The sequence below is a fragment of the Polyodon spathula genome, chromosome 5 (genome assembly GCF_017654505.1).
Source record: "Polyodon spathula isolate WHYD16114869_AA chromosome 5, ASM1765450v1, whole genome shotgun sequence".
NCBI lineage: Eukaryota > Metazoa > Chordata > Actinopteri > Acipenseriformes > Polyodontidae > Polyodon > Polyodon spathula.
The window spans coordinates 54,853,184-54,876,693 of NC_054538.1; the positions used below are offsets into that span (position 1 = coordinate 54,853,184).

General features: G+C 35.5%; 1 protein-coding gene across 5 annotated transcripts in view; it reads right to left on the reverse strand.

Annotated features, from left to right (window-relative positions):
• The window catches only part of LOC121316056 (RAC-gamma serine/threonine-protein kinase-like), a 176,196-nt gene that overhangs the window by 135,790 nt on the left and 16,896 nt on the right, over positions 1 to 23,510 (reverse strand). For all 5 annotated transcript variants that reach the window (XM_041250779.1, XM_041250776.1, XM_041250778.1 and 2 more), the window contains exon 2: positions 22,971 to 23,154. In XM_041250779.1, coding sequence (XP_041106713.1) covers positions 22,971 to 23,016 — 46 coding nt within the window. In that variant the 5' untranslated portion in view covers positions 23,017 to 23,154. The remainder of the gene's footprint in view (positions 1 to 22,970; positions 23,155 to 23,510) is intronic.

Here is a 23,510-nt window from a genome sequence, read left to right on the forward strand (position 1 = left end):
TACCAACAAAATTGACATATGTAAAAAAAATACCAGTAGTATTTGACAGTGCTTCAACAAGTAGCTATTTTGATTACCAAGAAGTGCAATTCAAGTACATTGTGCACACAACTTCTGCATTATTTCCAAACAGCAATTAAAGGTAACATTGTTTTTTAAATGTATTCAACCCTGTCCTTTAACAGTGCTGATATTCAATACATCTTTAACAATCATTTTAACCATTAGGTTAATTATTTGCTTCTTTTTTGAGTGCATTTGGTAAAGTAAGCTGTAATGGTTCATGTGATTTACCGGTACTTTTGGCATACTTGTCAACAGAGCCCATGGCTTGTGGTTGGGCCTCTCTCTGCAGGTAAGTAGTTTAATGTGGTCCCTGTGCTGTTATACTACAGCCCAATCCTTTATTACAAAGTGTGAATTTTACTGTTTTAGTATCTACTCGGGTAAAGAGATTTTAATTCTGTGCATCCAAAGATTTGTTATTAAACGTTTTAAGAAATATGACTGTTTGTATTCTGTTCTAAACTAGCAGTTTGCCAGTCCAAAATTATATATTAAAATACATGACAAAAATGTGTTAATCAGATTATTCTGCCTTTTATTGCAAATCTGGTACCATTCAGTAGAGCAAAAATTGTAAAGGGGTACTTGAGCTGAAACCTCCAGATAGAAGGGGTACAGTTTCAAAAAACGGTTAAATACCCCCGGTTGACAATATACACTACAGTATATTGTACAGAATATTTGGGCTCAGTTAATATCTATATATTCTATATAATTTTGTTTTTTTTTTAATTAAGAAGCATTTCAAATGGTACCTGTAGTTCAGCCAGTCTGACTGTTGCTTGTCAACACATGATGTCATTACATGGGTACAGGTCAAGAGGCAGCAGACACTTTTCCTCCATCTATGGTAGAGATACCAAAAATCGGCATATTCCAAATTTAACAAACTCAAAGTGTATGGTCTCTACCATATACAGTTGCAAGATGTTAAAACAATGTTTCAACTGGTTAATGGCACATAAACAACAGTTGTGTACCAACTGCAAAAATCTCAAAACTTGTGGTTTTGTATCATTAGGATGGCAAGAAGTTAAAGTGTGATGTCTTTTCAGCAGAAACTTGTGACACGACCTCAACACAGCAGACATCTGGTTAGAGGTCAATGTCAAGGTCACCTACATATTTAGCATGAGGTTTATTATAACCTGGCAAATATGAAAGCAAGGCTTCAAATCGTTTCTCAGACAGAATAATATTTGTTTTCTTGCAAGACACCCACATCAAACTTGACCTAGAGAATTACAAAGCATAGATGAGTACCAAATATGAAGCTAATATCTCTGTCTTAAAGGGTACATAAGGACCTTTTATTTTATTTTGTTACATGTTCACGTTTTGCTACAACTGTTTACGTAAAGTGTGTTTGCAATCCCTGCCTCAGTGGCTTTCCATGTACCCTCATGGGCCTCTCAGAACTACATTTCCCATCATCCTCCTGCTCACATATGTAAATGAGATGGATTTACCAATTTAAACATTTGGCTAAGCCAGATTTAGGGTTTAATTAGCATTAACTGTCACAGGAATAACAGGCCAGTTAGGAAGGGATTTTATTACATTAATAGGAGCACATGAGTGTCCATCACTCTAATCTGGCATTAGCTTTGATGTGGCCAAACTTTGTGCTCATCTGTGTAGAATACGAACCTGAGAACAGAGCTCTGACATTGTTAGTGTGTTTGGTGTTTGTTCCATTATAATCAAGTTTAATGTCACCCTATAATATAATTCCTTTGTGTCTGTATATTCTTTCAACCTTCTGGATACTTTTTTTTTTTTTTTTTAATATTACGGTTATAGATGGTAAACGTCTATATATATGGATAACAGACCGAAGCTGAAAGCCGAGTTGTGTTTGCATGCTGCGAGTGCCAGTATAATCTATACACAGACACTCACAATATATAACTCCATTGCATACTTTATTAATTAATAAGTTTTAAAAAATCCACTGTTTGTTTTTGTAATCATTACCAATCTTTATGTAGTCCTTTGTTATTTTCATTGAAAAGAAGAACAAGGTTGATGAACAGAATACCGTGAAATGACTGAGGTTATGTAGGTGGCAGATTGTGATGTTACCGTTTTGAATTGACTTTGCTGTCGAATAGAATTCCAAGAAGTGCCTTAGGTGTTTATTTATTTATTTATTTATTCATTTTAAACAGGTGATGTCAACCATGCTGTTATGGTGAATAAAATGTGATCAAAACTGAGAGTGGCACAGTTAATGTCATGAACACTGGTTCTTCATGATGTATCATGGAATACAGAAGGTAAAACTTGTTCTCTGGTTGGATGAAATATCCTAAGCAGGCAATAATTTAGGATGCTATTTCAAAACACGCAATACTGTATGTTAGATTAACTGCTGCATCTTTGCTGTAGGCATATGATTTCATTGCAGCTAGATCCTTGGAGGGAATTTGAACTAAAAAACAGTGATTATATACTGTTTATATCCATAAACCCTACATATGTATCCTACTGAAACTATTCCAGGATCTTATTGAAAAGAAGAAATAGTCTATACTAATTCAGTCTACACATTCTAATCCACAAGCATTCCCTCCAAATTGCACTACTCTCTTCATTCATAGGCCCTAAAGAAAACAAATTTCAGTATCTTATTTAAATAAATTTTAAAAATAAATCACACATGATATTTAACCTGATAGGACAGTCACTCCCAAACCTCCTACCTAATCATTTTTCACATGATCAAACTGCTGTTTTGTTTAAACAAAGAAGCATTATTTTACTGGAAACATTTGTTTTGCGGCCACTCTTCCCATCTAGTTTGAACCAGGAGACACTGTTTTGACAACGTGGTAGAACGGTACAATACAGAAATACATCTGGTGCCCCCAAAACCCAGGACGGTGCTTGATCGCTTCCCACAGAGAGTTGGAGCAAGTGTAAACATCCTCTTTCAGCAGCTTTTATTTTAAAGTATAATACCAATTGTTTAATTTCCACTTTAAAAATATACAAAATAAAAAAATAAACTTAAGAATCATTAAACCTCACTGTAATTTTTTAGCTTGCTTGTTCATGTTGAACTCTTGCGCCCTCCACCCACATGAAACAATAACCCAATATTTGTGGTTATTACCCTCGAATTGTTTTCGGTGTTGTGAACACACCTTTGTAAAAGCAATTCCTGACCCACTGTTATTGCCAAGTCAATCTCTATATCTAACAAAACATATTTCACATTCATAACGTTCTAATGTTCTCAGAAATCTGGGAGGTCACAAATACAAGAAAGAAGGGGTCAATTTGGGTGGCACAGTGCAATTAAGAATTCTGTCAGATTGCTAAAAGCACACCTAAGTAAGTACAAGTTGACAAATGAGAATCTAAAGACAACGGGTCAGATTCTAAAATTAAAAGCAGTTAAAACTCCAACTTCTACCTTCTGATGGAATTAAAGCTTTCTGGCGTACAACATAACAAATCCTGATTTAATAATCAACCATTTAGGGATTTGGACAATATTCTTAACCCTTTACATAGATTCCAATTTTTGCCAGTACCTGTAGTTTTCTTTTTCTTTTTTAAAGATAGTAATTACTATGTTTTTTTTTTTTTTTTTTTTTTTTTTTTAACAGTTGTGCTTCATTGTTCTCTGTAGTATACAGTAATATAATAATAGCAATTAACATGATAAAATTACATCTACACAGAAATTGTGGTGTTTTTTTTTTTTTTTATTAGTAGCCTATTATTCTGACAGTTTCCTACAAACCGGCATGTCTTGCCATTTAGGGACCAGCAATACATAAAAACAACTAATGAAATGGCAGTTTTCTCTTTCTCAGAACGCAAATGTGTGCGATTTCTTTGATGTTCCCCCTCCTCCAAAGAAAGTTAAAACTGAAAGAAACTCAGGTTCAAAGAAAAAAGCTTTTTCTGAAATATGGCTTAATGACGTCCCGTGGCTGAAAACTAACCCTCAGCGGACAGAAATGTAGTGTAAATTCTGTCGTGCTGCTCACCAAAATAAAACAAGCATTTACTATGCAGGTGCAAAAAAAAAAAAAAAAATTAAAACAGTCATCCAGTGTTTGAAAAACAAGAAAAGAGTGCTAAACATGTAAAAGCTGGTGAAGCTATGTCGGCTGCAAATCTGTCCTGAGGAAATATCAAATCGTCCACCGATGGCAACAAAAAGCAAATGAAGAATAGTACGTAGCTATTAAGAATATTTTTTTTACTTGCATTTCATTAAGTTTTCAGGGCATTTTGTTAATGGCACATATTTTTGTTTTTCATTCTTGTTCTATTATTTTTAATGTGACTGTCAGGGAGAGAATGAATCTGAGCTGTACATCTCCCTCCCGACCTGCGAGGGTGCTGCGCTTGAGGGCAGGTAGGACCTGAAGTTGTCTTCAGATGTCAGATGTACTCCTGGTGGTCACCACTGCAGTGTAAACTGATGGGCTAGATTTTGGTGCAGTGTACGCTGACTGGCTAGATTTTCATGGCATGCTGATTGTAAGGAGGAGCCTGGCAGTATATAGGGGAGCAGTTTTGCAGAGCTGGGACTCAAGTGTTGCCTGTGTTTTTGTGACCAGATGATTTGTGCTTACATCGTTGCAGGCTATGAGGAGTGACTTGAAGGATCAGCATAGTGCTTCACGCTCTGTACAGAAGCTGCCATCTGAGGACCCCTGTGCCGTGCTGCCTGACCCTGTTGCGCCAGCTGTGTTAAAGATTCTTTATTTTGTATTGTGTGAAACTGTTTGGGACTTGTTTGTTTATTATTTTTACTTTCAGCCTGAGCTTAACCATTTCTGTTTCTGTTCTGTATTTGTTTGCCTGTAATAATAAAAGGCATTCAAGCGGGGCGTTATTCTCCTGTTGTTGACATCAGTCTTGTGCAACCACTCACCATATGCTGACAGCAAAGTTTCACTTTAAGTTAACGTAGCCTAATACACACATCTGGTCGCCATCACAACTGCTGCATGAACCTGTGGTTACTGTATTCTGCTGGTGTTAATATAGAAACTCAGGACTTCCACTCATTTGTGTTCAATCACAATGCTATCTTCCCTCTCACACTTCCGTTTAACATAGTGATATGCTGGCTTTTTTTTCCCCCTTTAACAGACCAACTTCATAGCACATTAATAAATATTGACACAAGAGTTATATATGGAATTGGTGCAACGTAACCAAGTAATCATGTTTTTGTTTGGATCCAGACAATTCCTAATATAGGCGTCTCTCTACTTGCTGCAGCCATAATGGCCGTGAAAAGGCATACATTTTGAGGGGCACTGCGGCTGCATGGCCAGCGTTAATTTCAAGCCCTGCAATATAGACAAGCACGTAGGGCCAGATATTCAAAAGAGATGCGAGTTTCGCAATGCCAGTTGCAGGGATTTTTTCTCCTCAATTGTGTCTGAGTGAAAAAAACTTTATTTCTTCCTCAATTCTGGAGGAGTTGTGAACAATTATGCAAGTCCATCTACAACTGCGAAATTCAAAAAATGTTTTCTGCCAATCATAATGTTGGGGAGAAATATATTGCATGTATGACTTCACTTAACTAATTCGCAAACAAGCTAAAATACAAATTTAAAGGGCGACTGAGTGTCTGAATGTTTGTAATTAGTAGAGATGTCTTTCGGAAATTTGAATTTTTGAATGATAACTGAACAAGAAAAAAGAAAGAAAATACTGTGCTGGAATTTCGAAACATGCAATTTAAAAAAAAAAAAAAAAAAAAAAAACTGTAGTTCTGAGATGTGTGAGATGTATATTTTAAATGAGAAACACTTTGGTTTTATTAAATGAAAAAATACTTAAGTACATATTTCTTTATTTTTCATGCAATATACGTATTTTTAGAAAAAAATGTGCAGTGCAGCCACAAGTAAGAGTTGTTTGAGAACCACTGGTATAGTTTGTAATACGTTTGCATTGTTTAGTGCCAAATCTTACTTCTCACCCTTGTGTTTTTCCTTTCCAAACATTTTATCTTCATTTTCTAAGACATTGTCAGCTACTATTATAATCTCCTTTTTAGTAAAGTTGCCCTCTCTATGCTTCTGAACACTTTCACCTTGTACATAAATACATCAGTCACATGTTGTCTCAGTTGCAATTCATTTCCCGTTTAGATTTATATAAATGTATTAATTTCCGAAGCCTTACGATATTAGCATTTTCTCCTTTCACAGACTAGCAAATATATGCAAGACATTTGCAATACAAGCAGAATTGCATAAATGTTGCAGAAATTCTCAATATCTGTCCAGCAAAAGGGAATATGTTGGTAATGCAATAGTTCATTGTTGCAGAAAAAAGAAAAGAATAGCGTAATCCACTGTAGGCTATACTGTAATTGTTGTTTAGGATTACAGTAGGTCTCCATGCACTGGAGTCTACAGACAAGCCAATCCACCAATTTGCTTCAGTTTTACTTCTTGCACATCACAGTAAGCTACTGTTCGTCAATGAACTTTCACTGAGAAACCACAAACAAAGGTGCTCATTATACAGTAGCTCATTGTGATGGGTATCCTCTAATGTAGACAGCAGTCCAGCAAGTCTGAATATGCCCACAGGTTTAGCAGCTGTTGAAAACCTTGGTGTCCATTTCCAAAACAGCAGCTATAGCACTGGCCTTGTGAATTTAATACTCTAACTCAGTCACTGCCAAAGACTTCTGTCTTTGTTAGGGGTAAATTAATTATTTTGAACCTGCCTCGTCTTTCTGTTCACCATAAACATAACCTGCGACACCCCTACTATCACATCAGTGTAGACAGACATAGCCCCCACAGAAGGTAGCTTCCAGCACTTACTGTGATGAAATCCATCTCAACTGTATGATCCTAGTAGAGCAGGGGTCCCCAACCCTGCTGGTTGTTGTTCTCTGTACACTGAATTCATTAATTTGAGCAATTAATCTTCAGATAAGCACTTCATTGGTCCAATTAAGTAACGTAGTTACAGTTGGAACAAAAAACAGGAGGGACACCGGCCCTCCAGGACCAGAGTCGGACACTCCTGCGGTAGAGGGAGTGTGTTTGTGTTGTGGACTTATATGTTATATATGTTGGTGTTTAAATTCACAAGAATTAACTTAGTTAAGAACAGACCCGAGTGATCCTAAAAGTTTGTCACCTTTTGTCTAAAGCAGGTGGTTTCCAACCCTGGTCCTGGAGACCCACTGTGTCTGCTGGTTTTCATTCCAACTGCGCTCTCAATTACTTAACTTGACCCTTTAAATGATCATTTGCTTAATTAGACCTTTTTAATTGTTTTCAGCTCTTAAACAGGTTGCAGAGTTTTAACATTTTATAAGTAACTTGAACTCTGCAACTGTTTAAAAGCTGAAAACAATTAAAAAGGTCTAATTAAGCAAATTATCAGTTCAATTAAGTCTAGTTAAGTAATTGAGAGCTCAGTTGGAATGAAAACCAGTAGGCCCAGGGGTCCTCAGGACTGGTTTGGGAACCGCTGGTCTAAAGCAGTCTCATGGTATCAAAATGGTATCCATTCTCTTGGCAATTGTCACATGGCACAATTGATCTACCTTCTGAATAAGCAAACAATCTTCAATAATTGTTGCTGCTGGTGGACAGATACAGTATTTATTTTAAAAGATAAATGTGCACTCTGCTCCAGTGCTGCAACGCTGTTGTCTGTCTTTCTCTTCACACAGACCTTTTAGCCTGTAAGCTCCACCGTTACAAACAGCAATTAGTTGGAAAATTACAAATGTTTCAGCTGCATGAACAGACTTGAGCTAGTAATCTCATTAAACTCAGTCTAGCTCTACTACTCTTAAAAGGAATCCAAGCTTACTGGCTCTGTTGGACAGACATATGTTCAAAGTGCAGTGAGTTTCTATTAACACTTATTATTTACTGAAAACAAAAAAGCCTGATATACATGTAGCTTTCCAAAGCCACTATTTTTCAAGATCAGCCTGCACTATGTTTGTCAGCAAAGCCAATGGATATAACATAGATAGCAATGTAATCTGGTTTATCATCTAATCTAGTATAAACTTTGTTCCACTATTGATCCAATTGATATGTTTTATTAAGTATTAATGTACCAGATGATCCTGTTCATAGCCATCAGTCTTGAACTAAATGCTGAATGAGTGAGTCCAGCTGAACAGTGCAGTGATATAGATCAACTCAGGATTCAGAACAAAACTCATGCAACACTGGAGACCAACAAGTCCAGACATTCACTTCTCAAAAGGAGCACAGATGTTTAATACCTAATAACTACTGTACAGTATTGTACTGTCTTCCTTTTTTTGTGAAAATAAACAAACAGACAGAAAACACACCAAGGGTTTTGCTACACTTCCCTGGGCATGTTCTACAGAACTTCCACTGTTGTTTTTAACAGACACTTTCAGATTTAACACTGGGTTACAGTACTGGCCCTGTGAATGTAGACCAGGAAGTCAGTGTGCAAATAAATAAATAACTTTGCTGGCAACTTCTAATGGAAACATTTGAAGTCAATCAAGCAATTAATTTTCAAAAGGAATATTTGGCATGTGTCACAGCCACAATATAAAATAAACGTACAGCCACAATATAAAAGTACAGTAGTAAGTGCATAATGCTAAAGAGACAATGTATAGACAAACAGACAGCACAGTAAGACACACTTCAGACACATAAAATGAATGCTTTCATTTTTTTTATTTGTTACTTTTGCACTTATTTATATTCTAAAAACATAATAAAAAAAAAAAAAAAAAAAAAAAAAAAAATCACATGCCTTACATGCCTTGTGCTACCACCTAAGGTACGAAGCACAGTGCCAGCTGAAGTATTTCCACAGAGCAGCAATTTAAAGCCATTTTTCTGGAGGTTTTTAGTATTTAAAAAAAAAAAAAACCTTAAAATATTCTGCAGTACTCTATTTTCTACACATTTCTGAAATAAAATATAGCTTTAATCATCTCTCTCCTTTAAATTCTGCTGTCTTTGCACACACCTTACAGTATTAGTTATAACTCCAACTTTACAAGGTTGCATTCCAAACAGGTTGTTTTATTCGAAACTCAACTTAAGACCAAGTATCGCAAAAAGCACCTTGCTGGCTCACTTATGTTAATGGTTGACTTGGTCGACCTCATGCAAATAGGAGGTTACTATCTTTTAATGAAACTAATATTATTTTGGGCTGGGGGAAAGCGCCAAAACATACACTGCAGTGTGGAGGTGCCTGCCACCACTGAAGAAACACATATGATATCAAGAATGAAACAGTCAATAATAAACTGTGCCAAGATTGATCAATAAAAATCAAGATGATACAGTAGCACTGAAACTGGGTTTTAAATCTTTTTGCAGTTTAATGCATGCAATAGCTGCACAAATTACTAGCACATGCAAACCGCCTGGTGTGATCACAGACCCGTATTTTTTTAGACTTATTTGTTCAGGCAACACCGAGGTATATGGAAAGGGCATTAATCACTGTAACCCAACCCCTGTGATTTTACACAAGGAAGCCCTTTTATACTCATTAATGATGTGCTACTTTTGCAGCTTGCTAGCTATACTACTTAGACTTGACAAGGAAACTAGAGACACAATGCAGTCAAAACTACACAACTGAATGCGTCACAGGAGCCGTTCCTTGTTGCATTTGTTATTAACTTGTAGATTGACTTCAGAAGAGGAACTGTTTAGCATTGTTAAATGCAAAGTACCATCTGTTTACTGTACCACTTCTAAATGCAAATATGAGGCTGTTATCATTTATTGACCATATATTACAACTTTGGGAATGAAATGTTAAAAATATTTAGTCTAGTTTGATTCATAAATTCCCCATTATTCTAAAGTACTGGTTATATTTTAATTGGTTAAATATATCTGCATCTTAAATTTAAGCACATCCTTTTTCTTTTGAAGTATTTACCAATTTTTCTTTTTGGTCAAATCTAAACAAAAAAAGATAAACTCAACTTTGATATAAATTATATAAAACGCTTAAGGCACCAGAACGGATCCAAAAACACTTAGCCTAGAAGAGAGCCTCTGACACCACCGAGCAACAGAACACTAATCTTCTCACCAAGCATCAATTACAATCAGTAAAGCAGTATTTCATGTGCGTGGGCAAGGTTTACAGTCATTTCCAGGTAAAATAATCCCTCAGAGGCTTCCAGATTGTGTTTATGGTTCATAAATATGTTATCCAATTTCAAGATGGACTAATATCCACCAATTAAAGACTACAGTAGCTGGTAGGAGTCACACTTCCAGTGATGCTGAAGCAGTACTGAAAGCAGAAAAACTGAAGGCACAAGAAGTGGTAGCACTCATTTACAACGGAAATTAACAATATTCATTTCTACCCACAAAGTGCCTCTTAAGGGCATAAACCTCAAAAACTAATAGGATGGCCATTAGATATTTTTGCACTTCTGAAGTTAGACAAATAAATAAACTCACTGCAAAGACTCTATTTAAAATATTAGCTTTTAAATAGGGGTAATCTTTAGGAAAGATTCTGAGTTTTGGTATAATCTGGCTTTCATTTTGCAAATACTGTCAGGGGAAATTTGATTCCTTCCTACTATCTAACCACTTCATGTGTTGCACTTTACACAGAACATGTGATCTACAGCAATGATTCCAGGGCACAGCGGTAAGATATCAGGATACAAATATGTCCATATACTAAATAAAATGTAAAAATCAATAGATGCACAGCACAATAAATAGGGAACCGGTAGTAATATTAACCCCTTTAAAGCCTCCACCGGCAATGTTTGATTCCATTAGTGGTCTTTGTGTAGCTGCCATCAGCCATGTTCGATTTTGAGCTATGTGTCCCTTCTTAGCTTTGCAACTATGACATTAGTTCATTAAACTGCACCAAACTTCATACAGGCGACAGCCTAGCCCTTTGCGAACCTGCAGGACTTCTACCTGCTTACTTACACAGCTTGATTGACAAGTTGTTCACTTTGATGATAGTGGCTTTGTTGCAACTTTAGAAATACGCTTACTTGGAAGTATATGCATGCATAAACTGTAACATTCAATGTACAGCTATCGCTGTAGCTATACTGCATTCATTCTTTTGCTTTACTATATCTTATACTGTGTATATTCTTTGCTTTACTATCCTATATGAAAATAATAGTACTTGTTTTCTATCGTGTTGTTAGTGCCTATAGTGACGTTTATTATATGGACAGATATAGTACATGTCAAACGCAGATAGAATATAATGTAAGTAGGAGGAGACTTTTTTTAATATTTTTTTCTTTGTACTTCTAAACCTGTATTGGGATGGACATATCATGTAATAATTACTGCTGTCACTCGATTAAAACTTTTGATCAGTTCATTTTGGGGCATTAGTTGATAGATGAATAGATTAACTGTTAGATTCCTTGCACAATTTTAATAAATGTAACAATCTTATAGTGGCTGTCCTACATAGTAATACTTAGAAAAATCTATAGAATCTAAAATAACATAATAAGCCCCAATGGAATTTGGTTATTTTATAAAAGTTTTGTAGTTCAGTAAATGTAACACATTTTCACAGAACAACATCAATCCATGAAAAATGTTTATAGCAAAATACGTATGCAAGAACTGAACTTTTCTTTTTTGGTCTTTTAATGCAACATACCATATATAACACTTTCTGGCTACTTGTTGAACAACCTTTATTTTATTTATTTTTTCACATTAATATTATTAAATCCCGAACACCTAAAAGCCGCAAAAAAAAAAAAAAAAAATAAAAAATTAAAAATTTAAAAATCAGGACCATGAAACAAGTAGCCTAAACATTGTTAAAACAACACACCTACCCATGTTCCACAATATAAAGTAGTAATCTGTATACGTACACAACTTGAACAGTAAATGTAATTTTAACAGTACTAACATAAAAAAAAACTAAAACATTACAGTCGCAGCTTGTAACACTAGTAAAATGCATTTACTCGCCTAAAACCATACCAGGCCAAATGAAGACATCGTGAAAAATATGCTGCACTGCACAGTCAACACTGTTGAAATGAACCTTGTACATCCAACTTAAACATAAAAACTCCCTTTTCATTGGGATACAGAAAATACTGTATCCCAATTAAACTAAGTGACGCCCCAATTAAATTACATTAATTATATTGGGAAGAACCATGTCCCATTAGTTTGTCTAATATGATCTATGTAAATTGACCTTTAAGTGGATGCTCTATCTTGTCTTTACAAAGTATAGCCCTGATGCAATTCCTCCGACTGCAATAACTGTCGCTTTGACATTTTTACAACACAGCAAAATGTTTTCAGGTACAGTAACATTGTTTACACATTTAAAAAGAATGCATGTACAACACATAGAGAAGGTTAAACTATGATATTGGTTCCATAATAACCCATTTGTGTTTCTTTATTAAAATGGATATAAAATCATGTTTAAGAAACAAGACAGAGAAAAAAAAAATCAAAAGCAGAACTTAATTTTTTGTTTGTTTCTTAATTTAATATTTGCATACCTGGCAACACTGAGTTTTCAAAAGAAGGGAGCATTTGTAAACTGAAATCTTAGTGGCCTGAATTCAAATGAATACCCACATAAGATAAAGGCATGCAACTATTCCACTTTATTACTTGGTAGAATGACAGCCTTCTATTGCTTTAAAAAAGGAAAAATATAATAAAAGAAAAACAACCTTGACATGCTTCACAATAAAATTCTCTCTTGACCCCTGTGGTTCTTATGGTGCTGTAGTTGCAGGTGGCTGATTTGGAAGCAGCCAATACTTTGTGAACAGGTCAACGGTAGTTTGCACGACGGCAATGCATACACAGTTGGCGTTGTTACTTTCATCACACAACACACCTAAAGGCTGAGTCTGGCGCTGCACATGAGAAAGAAAAAAAATAATAATAATAATTAAAAAAAAAAAAAAAAAGCCAAAATACACAACAACGTGGCATTGCAAAATGTTATTCATTACACAGCACATATGTGACAGATCAATAATACCACTGACAGTAACATTTCATTGAGTCAACTACCTTCTACTTTAAAGTAACACTATTACTGTACATAAACACGTTATCAAATCGATCTAAATTTCTAAACCAATGCTGAAATTGTAATAGAAACTATGAACACTTCACTATTTGTGTGACTTTAGTCTTTCCTGCAGAATACTTTTCAATGTGTGAGTCTGGGAACATGTCTGCTACAGATTTGTTGAACTAGTCACAAAATGTGAAGGTCTCTGCACATGTAACTTTGTTGATCTCTGTTTTTCCTTTGACAACAAAAGATGTTACTGAAGCACTGTTTTCTGAGCATCACTGGCTTTATGGTATTTTTGTGATCTATTTGTGCTGCAATACATTATTCTTGCCCCCCATATCCCACGGTAAAATCAGTCCTGGATAATTTAGTGAAAATATGCTTTTTCCATCGTTGCTAAGGATTACGTGATAATATGTTGTGGTCCAAGAAGCCTTAAATTTCCATCAATATTCTAGTTTATTAGCTAGACGAGGAAGACATCACACACAAAGCCACCGTAGATGGTCAAGTATGCAAGCTTGCCTCGCACACTGAACGCATACCTGCCACCGTGCTGCCCTGGGTCCTAAACCTTGCCTGACAGGGATTGCAGTAACCACAGACCATACATGGCATGGTATCCATTTCAGTATTTGAAATGTTAGCGAGAAATTGACTTTTACAGAAGTTAAAGGTTTTGTTTAACAGTTGAGTTTTTAGCAAAATATGGGAAAAAAATCTGTCCTGGGAGAAGTGACCAAAAAAAGGAAGAGTCTCTGCAAATTAAGGGAGAGTTGACAGATCTGTACTTGAAGCATGTAACATGTGACAGACGCATTGTCTCGGCTTTGTAGAATGAAAGGCTTATGCTACAAGTTAAAATATTTTCAAGGTTTGTTAGATAATGGTTGGTTTCACAGACCCAGTTAGTATTATCTTGGACAACCAGATGTTACATTGGGTAGGGTAATCCACAATTAGTGATAATCAGGTCCTGTAAAACTAGCCCAATGTCTTAAATTGTCAGGACTCATGTCACACTTTTTTCTTTTAAATTCTAACCATCGTGACTACCCTATTTAATTATTCACTTGTTTCTTTCTCTATATTTAATGTGTCCAAAAGAGGGTTTAATCGAGGGTTAAGAGTCAGTTCCTTGTTTGCTCTCAATAACCCCAGGCTGTTCCTTTGGAAAAACACAGAGGAAACTATTGACTTCTCAGGGTAATCAATGGAGCCATTCACACATGTCAGATCACATCAATAGGGTCTAGAAAATGAAGTCCAAGTACAGGATTATTTTGTTTATTCATAATCACCCTTAGCTCACCTGGTAAGATAATATTTTGGTTTTTAATTTCTTCTTGCTATACAAAAAACCTGATATGAAAAAGACAAGTTCTCATAAGGACCTTTCCCGTAATAGTATTTGTGACACCTTACTGTTTAAAAAGTTGTTCCATTCAAGAGTTACATGAAATAGAATGTTTTCATGGGATGGTTAGAATTATTAATTCTACATACATTGTTACATTTTTTTTTTTTTTTAAACATTATTGTACTACTGTATGTTTCTTGCATTATGAATGTCTTATTCTGGAAAGCTTGCAAGATTCACAAGAGCCTTAAATTAACCCTTTAGCCCAGGCCAGCAGCAAGAACAGTCCAAATGGAATAGAAGACCCTGTATATCATAAGAAACCAACTAGAAGCTTTCTAAAAATGTCTTGGACTTTGACCTTTGACCTTGTGTTACTGGACTAAATGCATAATAGCTTAAATCTCCTTAAAAACTGCAGATACACTCATATTTACTATTGAACACGACGTACAGGAAACCAACTATGAGCTTTCTAAAAATGTCTTGGACTTTGACCTCTGGTTCAAGGCCAAATGGACAAGTGACTGTTTTGACAGCTTATAATTCCTTTAAAAAAAACTTGATTATGGCCTTTGAATTCACTTGTAATACACTTTTAAAGCAACCAGTTAAATAGGCAAAAAATGTAAATGCTCGTATTTTACAACGCAGACAAAGTTTCCACAAAAACTCCAATTCTAGTTTAGTTTGCTTTTATGAAAACATGGTGAACACTTGTGTAGTTACTGGCTGTTGCAGTAGGCAAGGACGAAACAACATTTAATTTTATAGGTTGCCGAGGGTTATACAATTGAATGGAGAAAAAATAAAAAGACATAACGCAATGAAGATTAGGCAAGTGGCTAGCTAATATATCAAGGGCAGACCTGAAGGAGTGTAGCTTTCCTCAAGAGTATGTTCACGACATTTCAGTTTAGGTTTGTTACTTTTACCGTTTTACTGAATAGTAGTTAATAGTAGTTATTTGAAATGTCCTGTTCCAGAAATACAATATAAATAAGCTACAGTGTTAAGAATATCAATTGACCAACATATATTTTTTTAACGATTAAATAGCTCAATAGTTTTTTTTTTTTTTTTTTTTTTTATAAATACCTCAATATATTAATAATAATGTGTGACTTTGTAACACGCAGAATGCAGTGTTATCGCAAAGAGGATTAGAAAAGAGATAATTCCTGTATTTTAAAAATAAATAAATAAATACCAGTACCGGTATATATTTTATTAGTTTCATGTCTCAGCAAAAAGTCAAAAGGGAAAAGAAACATTTGTAAACTTGCTATTTGTTTTATTATAGTGTTTTTTTTTTTTTTTTTTTTTAATTATTTGTGCGTAATTTTTGCATGTCTTCACCTCTCTAACCCATCCACAGATAAACTGGTTGTATATTTCCAGTCCTTTGTAGTATCTCATATCTTTGAGGGTGTATGGGCTAGGTCAGTGGTCCTCAAAGTAACTTGGGCACGGGCATAAATTGATCTTACTTGGCTGTTTACGGGCACACTAACTATTGCATAGGTTCTTATCTTACACACTGCCTTCGGTGTGACATATATATATATATATATATATATATATATATATATATATATATATATATACACACACACACACACACACACACACACACACACACACACACACACACACACACACACACACACACACACACACACACACAGTACTGTGCAAAAGTTTTAGGCAGGTGTGAAAAAATGCTGTAAAGTAAGAATGCTTTCAAAAATAGACATGTTAATAGTTTATATTTATCAATTAACTAAATGCAAAGTGAATGAACAGAAGAAAAATCTAAATCAAATCCATATTTGGTGTGACCACCCTTTGCCTTCAAAACAGCATCAATTCTTCTAGGTACACTTGCACAAAGTCAGGGATTTTGTAGGCATATAGTCAGGTGTATGATTAAACAATTATACCAAACAGGTGCTAATGATCATCAATTCAATATGTAGGTTGAAACACAATCATTAACTGAAACAGAAACAGCTGTGTAGGAGGAATAAAACTGGGTGAGGAACAGCCAAACTCAGCTAACAAGGTGAGGTTGCTGAAGACAGTTTACTGTCAAAAGTCATACACCATGGCAAGACTGAGCACAGCAACAAGACACAAGGTAGTTATACTGCATCAGCAAGGTCTCTCCCAGGCAGAAATTTCAAGGCAGACAGGGGTTTCCAGATGTGCTGTCCAAGCTCTTTTGAAGAAGCACAAAGAAACGGGCAACGTTGAGGACCGTAGATGCAGTGGTCAGCCAAGGAAACTTACTGCAGCAGATGAAAGACACATCATGCTTACTTCCCTTCGCAATCGGAAGATGTCCAGCAGTGCCATCAGCTCAGAATTGGCAGAAAACAGTGGGACCCTGGTACACCCATCTACTGTCTGGAGAAGTCTGGTCAGAAGTGGCCTTCATGGAAGACTTACCAAAAAGCCATACCTCCGACATGGAAACAAGGCCAAGCGACTCAACTATGCACGAAAACACAGGAACTGGGGTGCAGAAAAATGGCTGCAGGTGCTCTGGACTGATGAGTCAAAATTTGAAATATTTGGCTGTAGCAGAAGGCAGTTTGTTCACCGAAGGGCTGAAGAGCGGTACACGAATGAGTGTCTGCAGGCAACAGTGAAGCATGGTGGAGGTTCCTTGCAAGTTTGGGGCTGCATTTCTGCAAATGGAGTTGGGGATTTGGTCAGAATTAATGGTCTCCTCAATGCTGAGAAGTACAGGCAGATACTTATCCATCATGCAATACCATCAGGGAGGCTTCTGGCTGGCCCCAAATTTATTCTGCAGCATGACAACAACCCCAAACATACAGCGAAAGTCATTAAGAACTATCTTCAGCGTAAAGAAGAACAAGGAGTCCTGGAAGTGATGGTATGGCCCCCACAGAGCCCTGATCTCAACATCATCGAGTCTGTCTGGGATTACATGAAGAGAGAGAAGCAACTGAGGCTGCCTAAATCCACAGAAGAACTGTGGTTAGTTCTCCAAGATGTTTGGGCCAACCTACCTACCAAGTTCCTTCAAAAACTGTATGCAAGTGTACCTAGAAGAATTGATGCTGTTTTGAAGGCAAAGTGTGGTCACACCAAATATTGACTTGATGTAGATTTTATTTCTGTTCACTCACTTTGCATTTAGTTAATTGATAAATATAAACAATTAACATATCTATTTTTGAAAGCATTCTTACTTTACAGCATTTTTTCACACCTGCCTAAAACTTTTGCACAGTACTATATATATATATTATATATATATATATATATATATATATATATATATATATATATATATATATATATATATATATATATATATATATATACATATATATACATACATATACATATATACATACACACACACACACACACACACACACACACACACATTTTATATATGAGTTTTAGCGGGGTTATTCTTGGCTGATAAGGCTGTCTCAACACTACTCTATGTTAAAGATCGCTCAGCTGCAGTACAATTATTCAGAGAAAGTGAACTCGTAACTAAATATACTACTGTGTTTTCCTTGTCTGGTGAAATAAAAAAAATAGATAGCTAGAAAATGAAATTCTAAATACAGAAATGCATTATTTTTCTCAATAACAGTCGGCGACATTCAGTGCTTACCCGGCATATTAACACCCCGCCTCTGCTCAAGAATGATTGGACAGCTGTCAGATCTTTCACTGTCCCATTGGCTACTCACTCGCCTTCAATTTTCATGCAGAATACCGTGAACGGCCTCTGCTTGCTTACGACTGGACAGCTGCGTAAAACTTGGCAGATATTTGACTCTCCTATTGGTTAAATTTACAGTTGGTACCTGCACCCGAAACAGACACAGTTTATGTCCCACCCAGCTAACTTATGATTGGGCTATCGCAGAGACAATGCAGTAATTCAATTGGTTGATTCAATTTAATTTGAATTCAATTCAAGTCTTTAAAGTTTTTTTTTTTTTTTTTTTTAATTTAATTTATCATATTTTTCAACCATTAAGAAAATAGTATACAAATATTTATCATACAATACATTGTGTTTCATACGTTCAAATTTTGTCTCGTTTGTCGTGAATTGTTTTTTCTTTATAGGAGAAATGTGTTTACTTCCAGTTTAAGTTTGCAAAAAATATAACGTTAATGGTAAATGTACCTCTGTTTGACAATAGGAAAACACCTATCAGACCACAATTTATTCCATCTGTATCAAAATCTGACAGCATACCACTTTCTGACATTACACTGGTCAATTTGTGGTATGCGTACCACATTCTAACACTACACCTATAAGAAATTAAAGTTACTTTCACCTCTGCATGTACATCAAAAAACAGGGACAAGTACATTCCAAGGTTTACTTTGGGAGAATTATATTTTTAAAGTGTTCTGTCTGGGAGAAATTTCACATGACCTATTTTTTGCAATAATTATCATATACTCTACTTTACAGTACTTGTAGCATATTGCATGATTTTGCTACATAATTAGTTTAACTGTTCTTTTTTTTTTTAATCCTGTCACCAAAAAAAGAAAACATATAACATACATAAACTACATAAGCTAGATACTCCCAGTCTGCCTTTAAACTACTTGCTTCAATAAAGGCTTGTAATGATCACCTGAATGTTTGAGTTGATGGGCATAAAAACATCAATTTGCTTGATTAACAAGCAAAATAGTTATTTTAAAACATACCAAGTCACCAATTTACAGTACTTATATGGAGCAGACAGACTGGAAGCATCTTTGATTGAAGTCGACTTCACCAACTGGAGCAGAAAGTAGCCGCTTAGTTGTATAATGTATCCAATCAATCCCAAGTATCAAAAGTACACATTTTTTTAGAAACGTGTACTCTAATACAAATAGTCTAAGAACTAGAAGTGTAGTGTAGTAGCACAACGCAAGAGAATGTGGACCTCTGAAAACACTAAGTAAGACTTTTTGGTGCTGACCTCAATGAGTCTCAACACTGTTAAAGAAACCCCTTTCTTGTAACTGGAAATGAGAGTCTCTGTGAACAAAAACAAAATGTTCTCAGGGCATGATCTAAGTATATGGTTGGTAAACATGTACTGTACATGGTGTGTAAACCAAAAACAGATTCATTTATTTTTTAAGGCAAAGCGTTAACCTTGTTTACTCCAATGCCTTCCTTGTTTTTTTATTGACTAAAAATGAATGGAAGCTCCTTTGGAGAGGATGTGAACAAACCATATATCCAAGGAAATATATGCACCCCCCCCCCTACTTTTTGCTTTATTAGCAAAACCACTCTACTTCCAACAGTATGTTTCTCCTTCAGAAGAGCACAATTCAGGCTGGAGTAAACAGGAAACTATATTATCATCCTCATTCTCCACCCTAAATCAGGGACCTCTATTTTTAAAACCGCACACTGAATACAGTTTGTTGCAAACCAGGCCAAGAAACTCAAACAACAGTCCTACAAGAACCAGCAGAAAATAGAAAAATGGCTGGGAGGGAGGGAGGGAGGGAGGCAGCCCTGAACTTCCTCCAAGGTTAACAAATAGGTTCTGTTTCCCACCTAATGACAAAGTCTTCTAAATTCATTGCTTTCTGTAAGCGAACTTGTACAAGCTAATGTGCTGGTTAGAAAACTACCTGTAGAAGCATGGTTGAATAGTAATGACACAAAAACTGCTAAAGTGAAATGGCCTAGCAAGTGAAACAGTAAGACTACATGATAAGCAAAGTAAGAACTTTCTTCAACATATAATAGTATACATCATCCAAGATAAGGGTCTATTCATAAAGGGTTAATGCCTGTTGAAATGAGAAAACAGGAGTACATGATCGGATTTCATCCATGGCTGCAGTTAACTGCAGTTGCCATTCATAAGAGATAATTGAGATTTTCGGATATGAAGGCATGATTACCTCATTAGCATAAAGTTTTAAATCGGTCCTGAGCTTCAACCTGCTATAAGAGTGAATGACAGCAAAAATAAAAATAAAACAATTTAAAAAAAAACATTGTTACAGCTTTTTTTTAATTAAACCGTGTTTGTATAAAAGTTGATGCCCCCGTGATTAACACAGCCTAATATATATATATATATATATATACACACACACACATATATATATATATATATATATATATATATATATATATATATACACATATATATATATATATATATTATATATAATGCTGTAAGTAATGCTGTATCTGTGTTAAGTTGAAATAATAATTGAAATAATTGATTTACAAGTTTTTTTTTGTTTTTTTTATTTAATGGCATATGTCCTGCAAAGCAAAGGAAAATGAACAATTTATTAAGGTAAAAATAACCTGAACATGATCGCATCCTACAGTATATAAATCATGTATCACATAGGCAAGCTGAACATGATGGGTGCTACTGTCGGTAGATTCCAACAGCTAATGACGGAACTGAGCCAATGACATGATCAAAAGTAGATTGTGAACGAATATATACCTATTCATAAATTGCAGTTAGTTTTAGTTTTAAACAAAATTTGATTACCTAGGACAGACGGCAAGTGCTTTTATGAATAGACCCTATGTTTTAAAAACAATAAAAACATTATTGCTTCCCAAACAGCACATGAAAAAACTAAAATGCACATCAAGTAAGAATCATAGAATTATTTAGCTATCACCACTTTAAAGTGAATATGTCAAACATTCATTAATTTTGAATATCTTACATTTAATGTCAAAGTCCTATTCCCAAACCATTGGTGGTTCCACAGACTAAGTGCTTTGGTACAAAACAAAACGGTTATTTGATCAACCCAACCTTAAATGTACTGTAGGTAGGGGTTGGTCTCAGGTTTACCATCCTTTGAGGAAAGACAGAATATCTGTTTCACCAGATATATCATTAGACAAGGGAACCCTCATCATTTTGAATTTAATCATCAGCACTTACTAGTCTGCTTTATTAAAAGAGACAGGGACTACATTTTAAACAAATCACAGTATCGTTTATTGTCTCCTTATTCACCCTGATAACTATGAAGAGCATGTCATGTTACAGGGAAATAATGTGAGAGAAAGAAAGAGAGAGAGAGAAACTGACTATGAAACCATATCTTGGTGTGTTAAATAGAACTAAGGCTGGTTATGAGTGAGATGGAATATAAGGAACATCTCAAACAGCTGTAGGGTAGGCCAGAGTGGGCTTGCCATTCAATCTTTCCATTTTCAAACAGGCTTGCAGTACTAACCATCACCAAGGTATTTAATTCCAGGCATGGGAATCACCAGTACAATTAGACTACTGGCATCCAGTACATATAACCTAACAGGTAACAACTAAATCAAAGGGACATTAAAAAAATATAAACTTTGCTGGGGCAAATGATGTGCTAGCAAGGGGCTGAATGGGCTAAAAAGCCTCTGCTCATTCCCAGTATTTTTATGTTCTGTATAATACTGTAATTCCAACGTGCAAAGGTAGATGACTAGAAACTGATGCTCAGGCCTGTAAAATCTAAAACAATCCAATTTCCAAACAGGGCCAATACCAGCAGGTACATGTTGATGCATTCAACAAAAACAGGTGTGTAGAGTCTGTAATCTATAATAAAGCCATACCTTGCTGTTCCCAAATGAATCCACATTGATGTTGAGTTGTGAATGTTTACTATTAAACATTTTGGGCTATCAAGGTAGCCTGCTACCCTACTTTCAAACCTTCAGATATATTCATCTCGAACTACAAATGTTCTTCACAACTAAAACAACTTAAACAACTAAAGGAAATCCCCAGTTCCAATTCTGGCTATTCATTTTACCATCATTGCTGCTTACTCTAGCTCACATGCTCTGGTTTTAAAAAGGACATCAGTCATCACAAACAGTGACAGGCAGCAACACACACACACAGATGTTACAGTATGAAGCTCAATAAATCTTGGTGCTTTCAAGGTCTGCATGGCTCAGCCCCAATTATTTTAAAGTGTAAATCTCAGAAACCTTGAGTGCATTACTGGAAAATGCATATACCGCTTTGCTTTGCCAAGTTTCTGCAAAGATAGCCAACACACCCAGCTACCAATAAAAAGGAGGGGAATTAGCTTAAAAGAAGGAATGTCATAGGACATCCACATATGGATATGGATATGAATTTTCTGGAACTGCCAATACATCTACAAAAAAAATAAAATAGAACATAAACTTTCTGCTACACATATACTATTAATTTTTAAGATAAATTCACATAGTGTTATAATGGTAGAAGTAAAGATAAGGGTTCAGGGTTAAACTGCAACACACAATCCTACAACACCCCTCCTTGTATGTCTTATATTTTGAATGAAAAGTGATCTTTGTATACTATAAAAGACATCCAATAAGTTTACTTACAGTGCAACAAAGGGTAGAGCAAGATACACACATACATACAGTAATAGACAGCAGCCAAGTAACAACTGTTTCAGGACTTACCCCTTTTCTGCACCCAGCCTTCCTTAACAATGGTAACATCGCTCATTTTGGCTCCCCTCTGAGCCCCGAGCTCAGAGAAACACTCCTCTGCGGACGACCAGCTCTGCTTCTCAGGCTCTCTCCTCCCTCTCTTTTTTTTTTCTTGATCTCTGCGGCCCTTCCCACTCTCCAGTAGTGACTCAGCCTGGAAGGAAGTATCAGAGAAAGAATGTGGATTTTTTTTTTTTTTTTTGTAATTCTTACACACCAAGATGACAAACAACAAAGTTATTGTCAACCCTCTTTTTTTTTTTTTTTTTTTTTTTTTTTTTTTTTTTATTTAAATGAACAGAATTAATGAAACAATGAACTAATTTACACATTTACTGTGCAGTTTTGTAATGGCTATGAGCAAGGCTCTGTCCTGTGCCAAGTTTAAGAAAAAACATTTTTAACAGCTATTATAAACTAGTTGTAAAAATGTGTTTGTTGCCAAATACTCGTTTCAAGTGAAAAAAAAAACTCCCTATAAAAGCTCAGGAGATTCTGGATTCAAGTCAC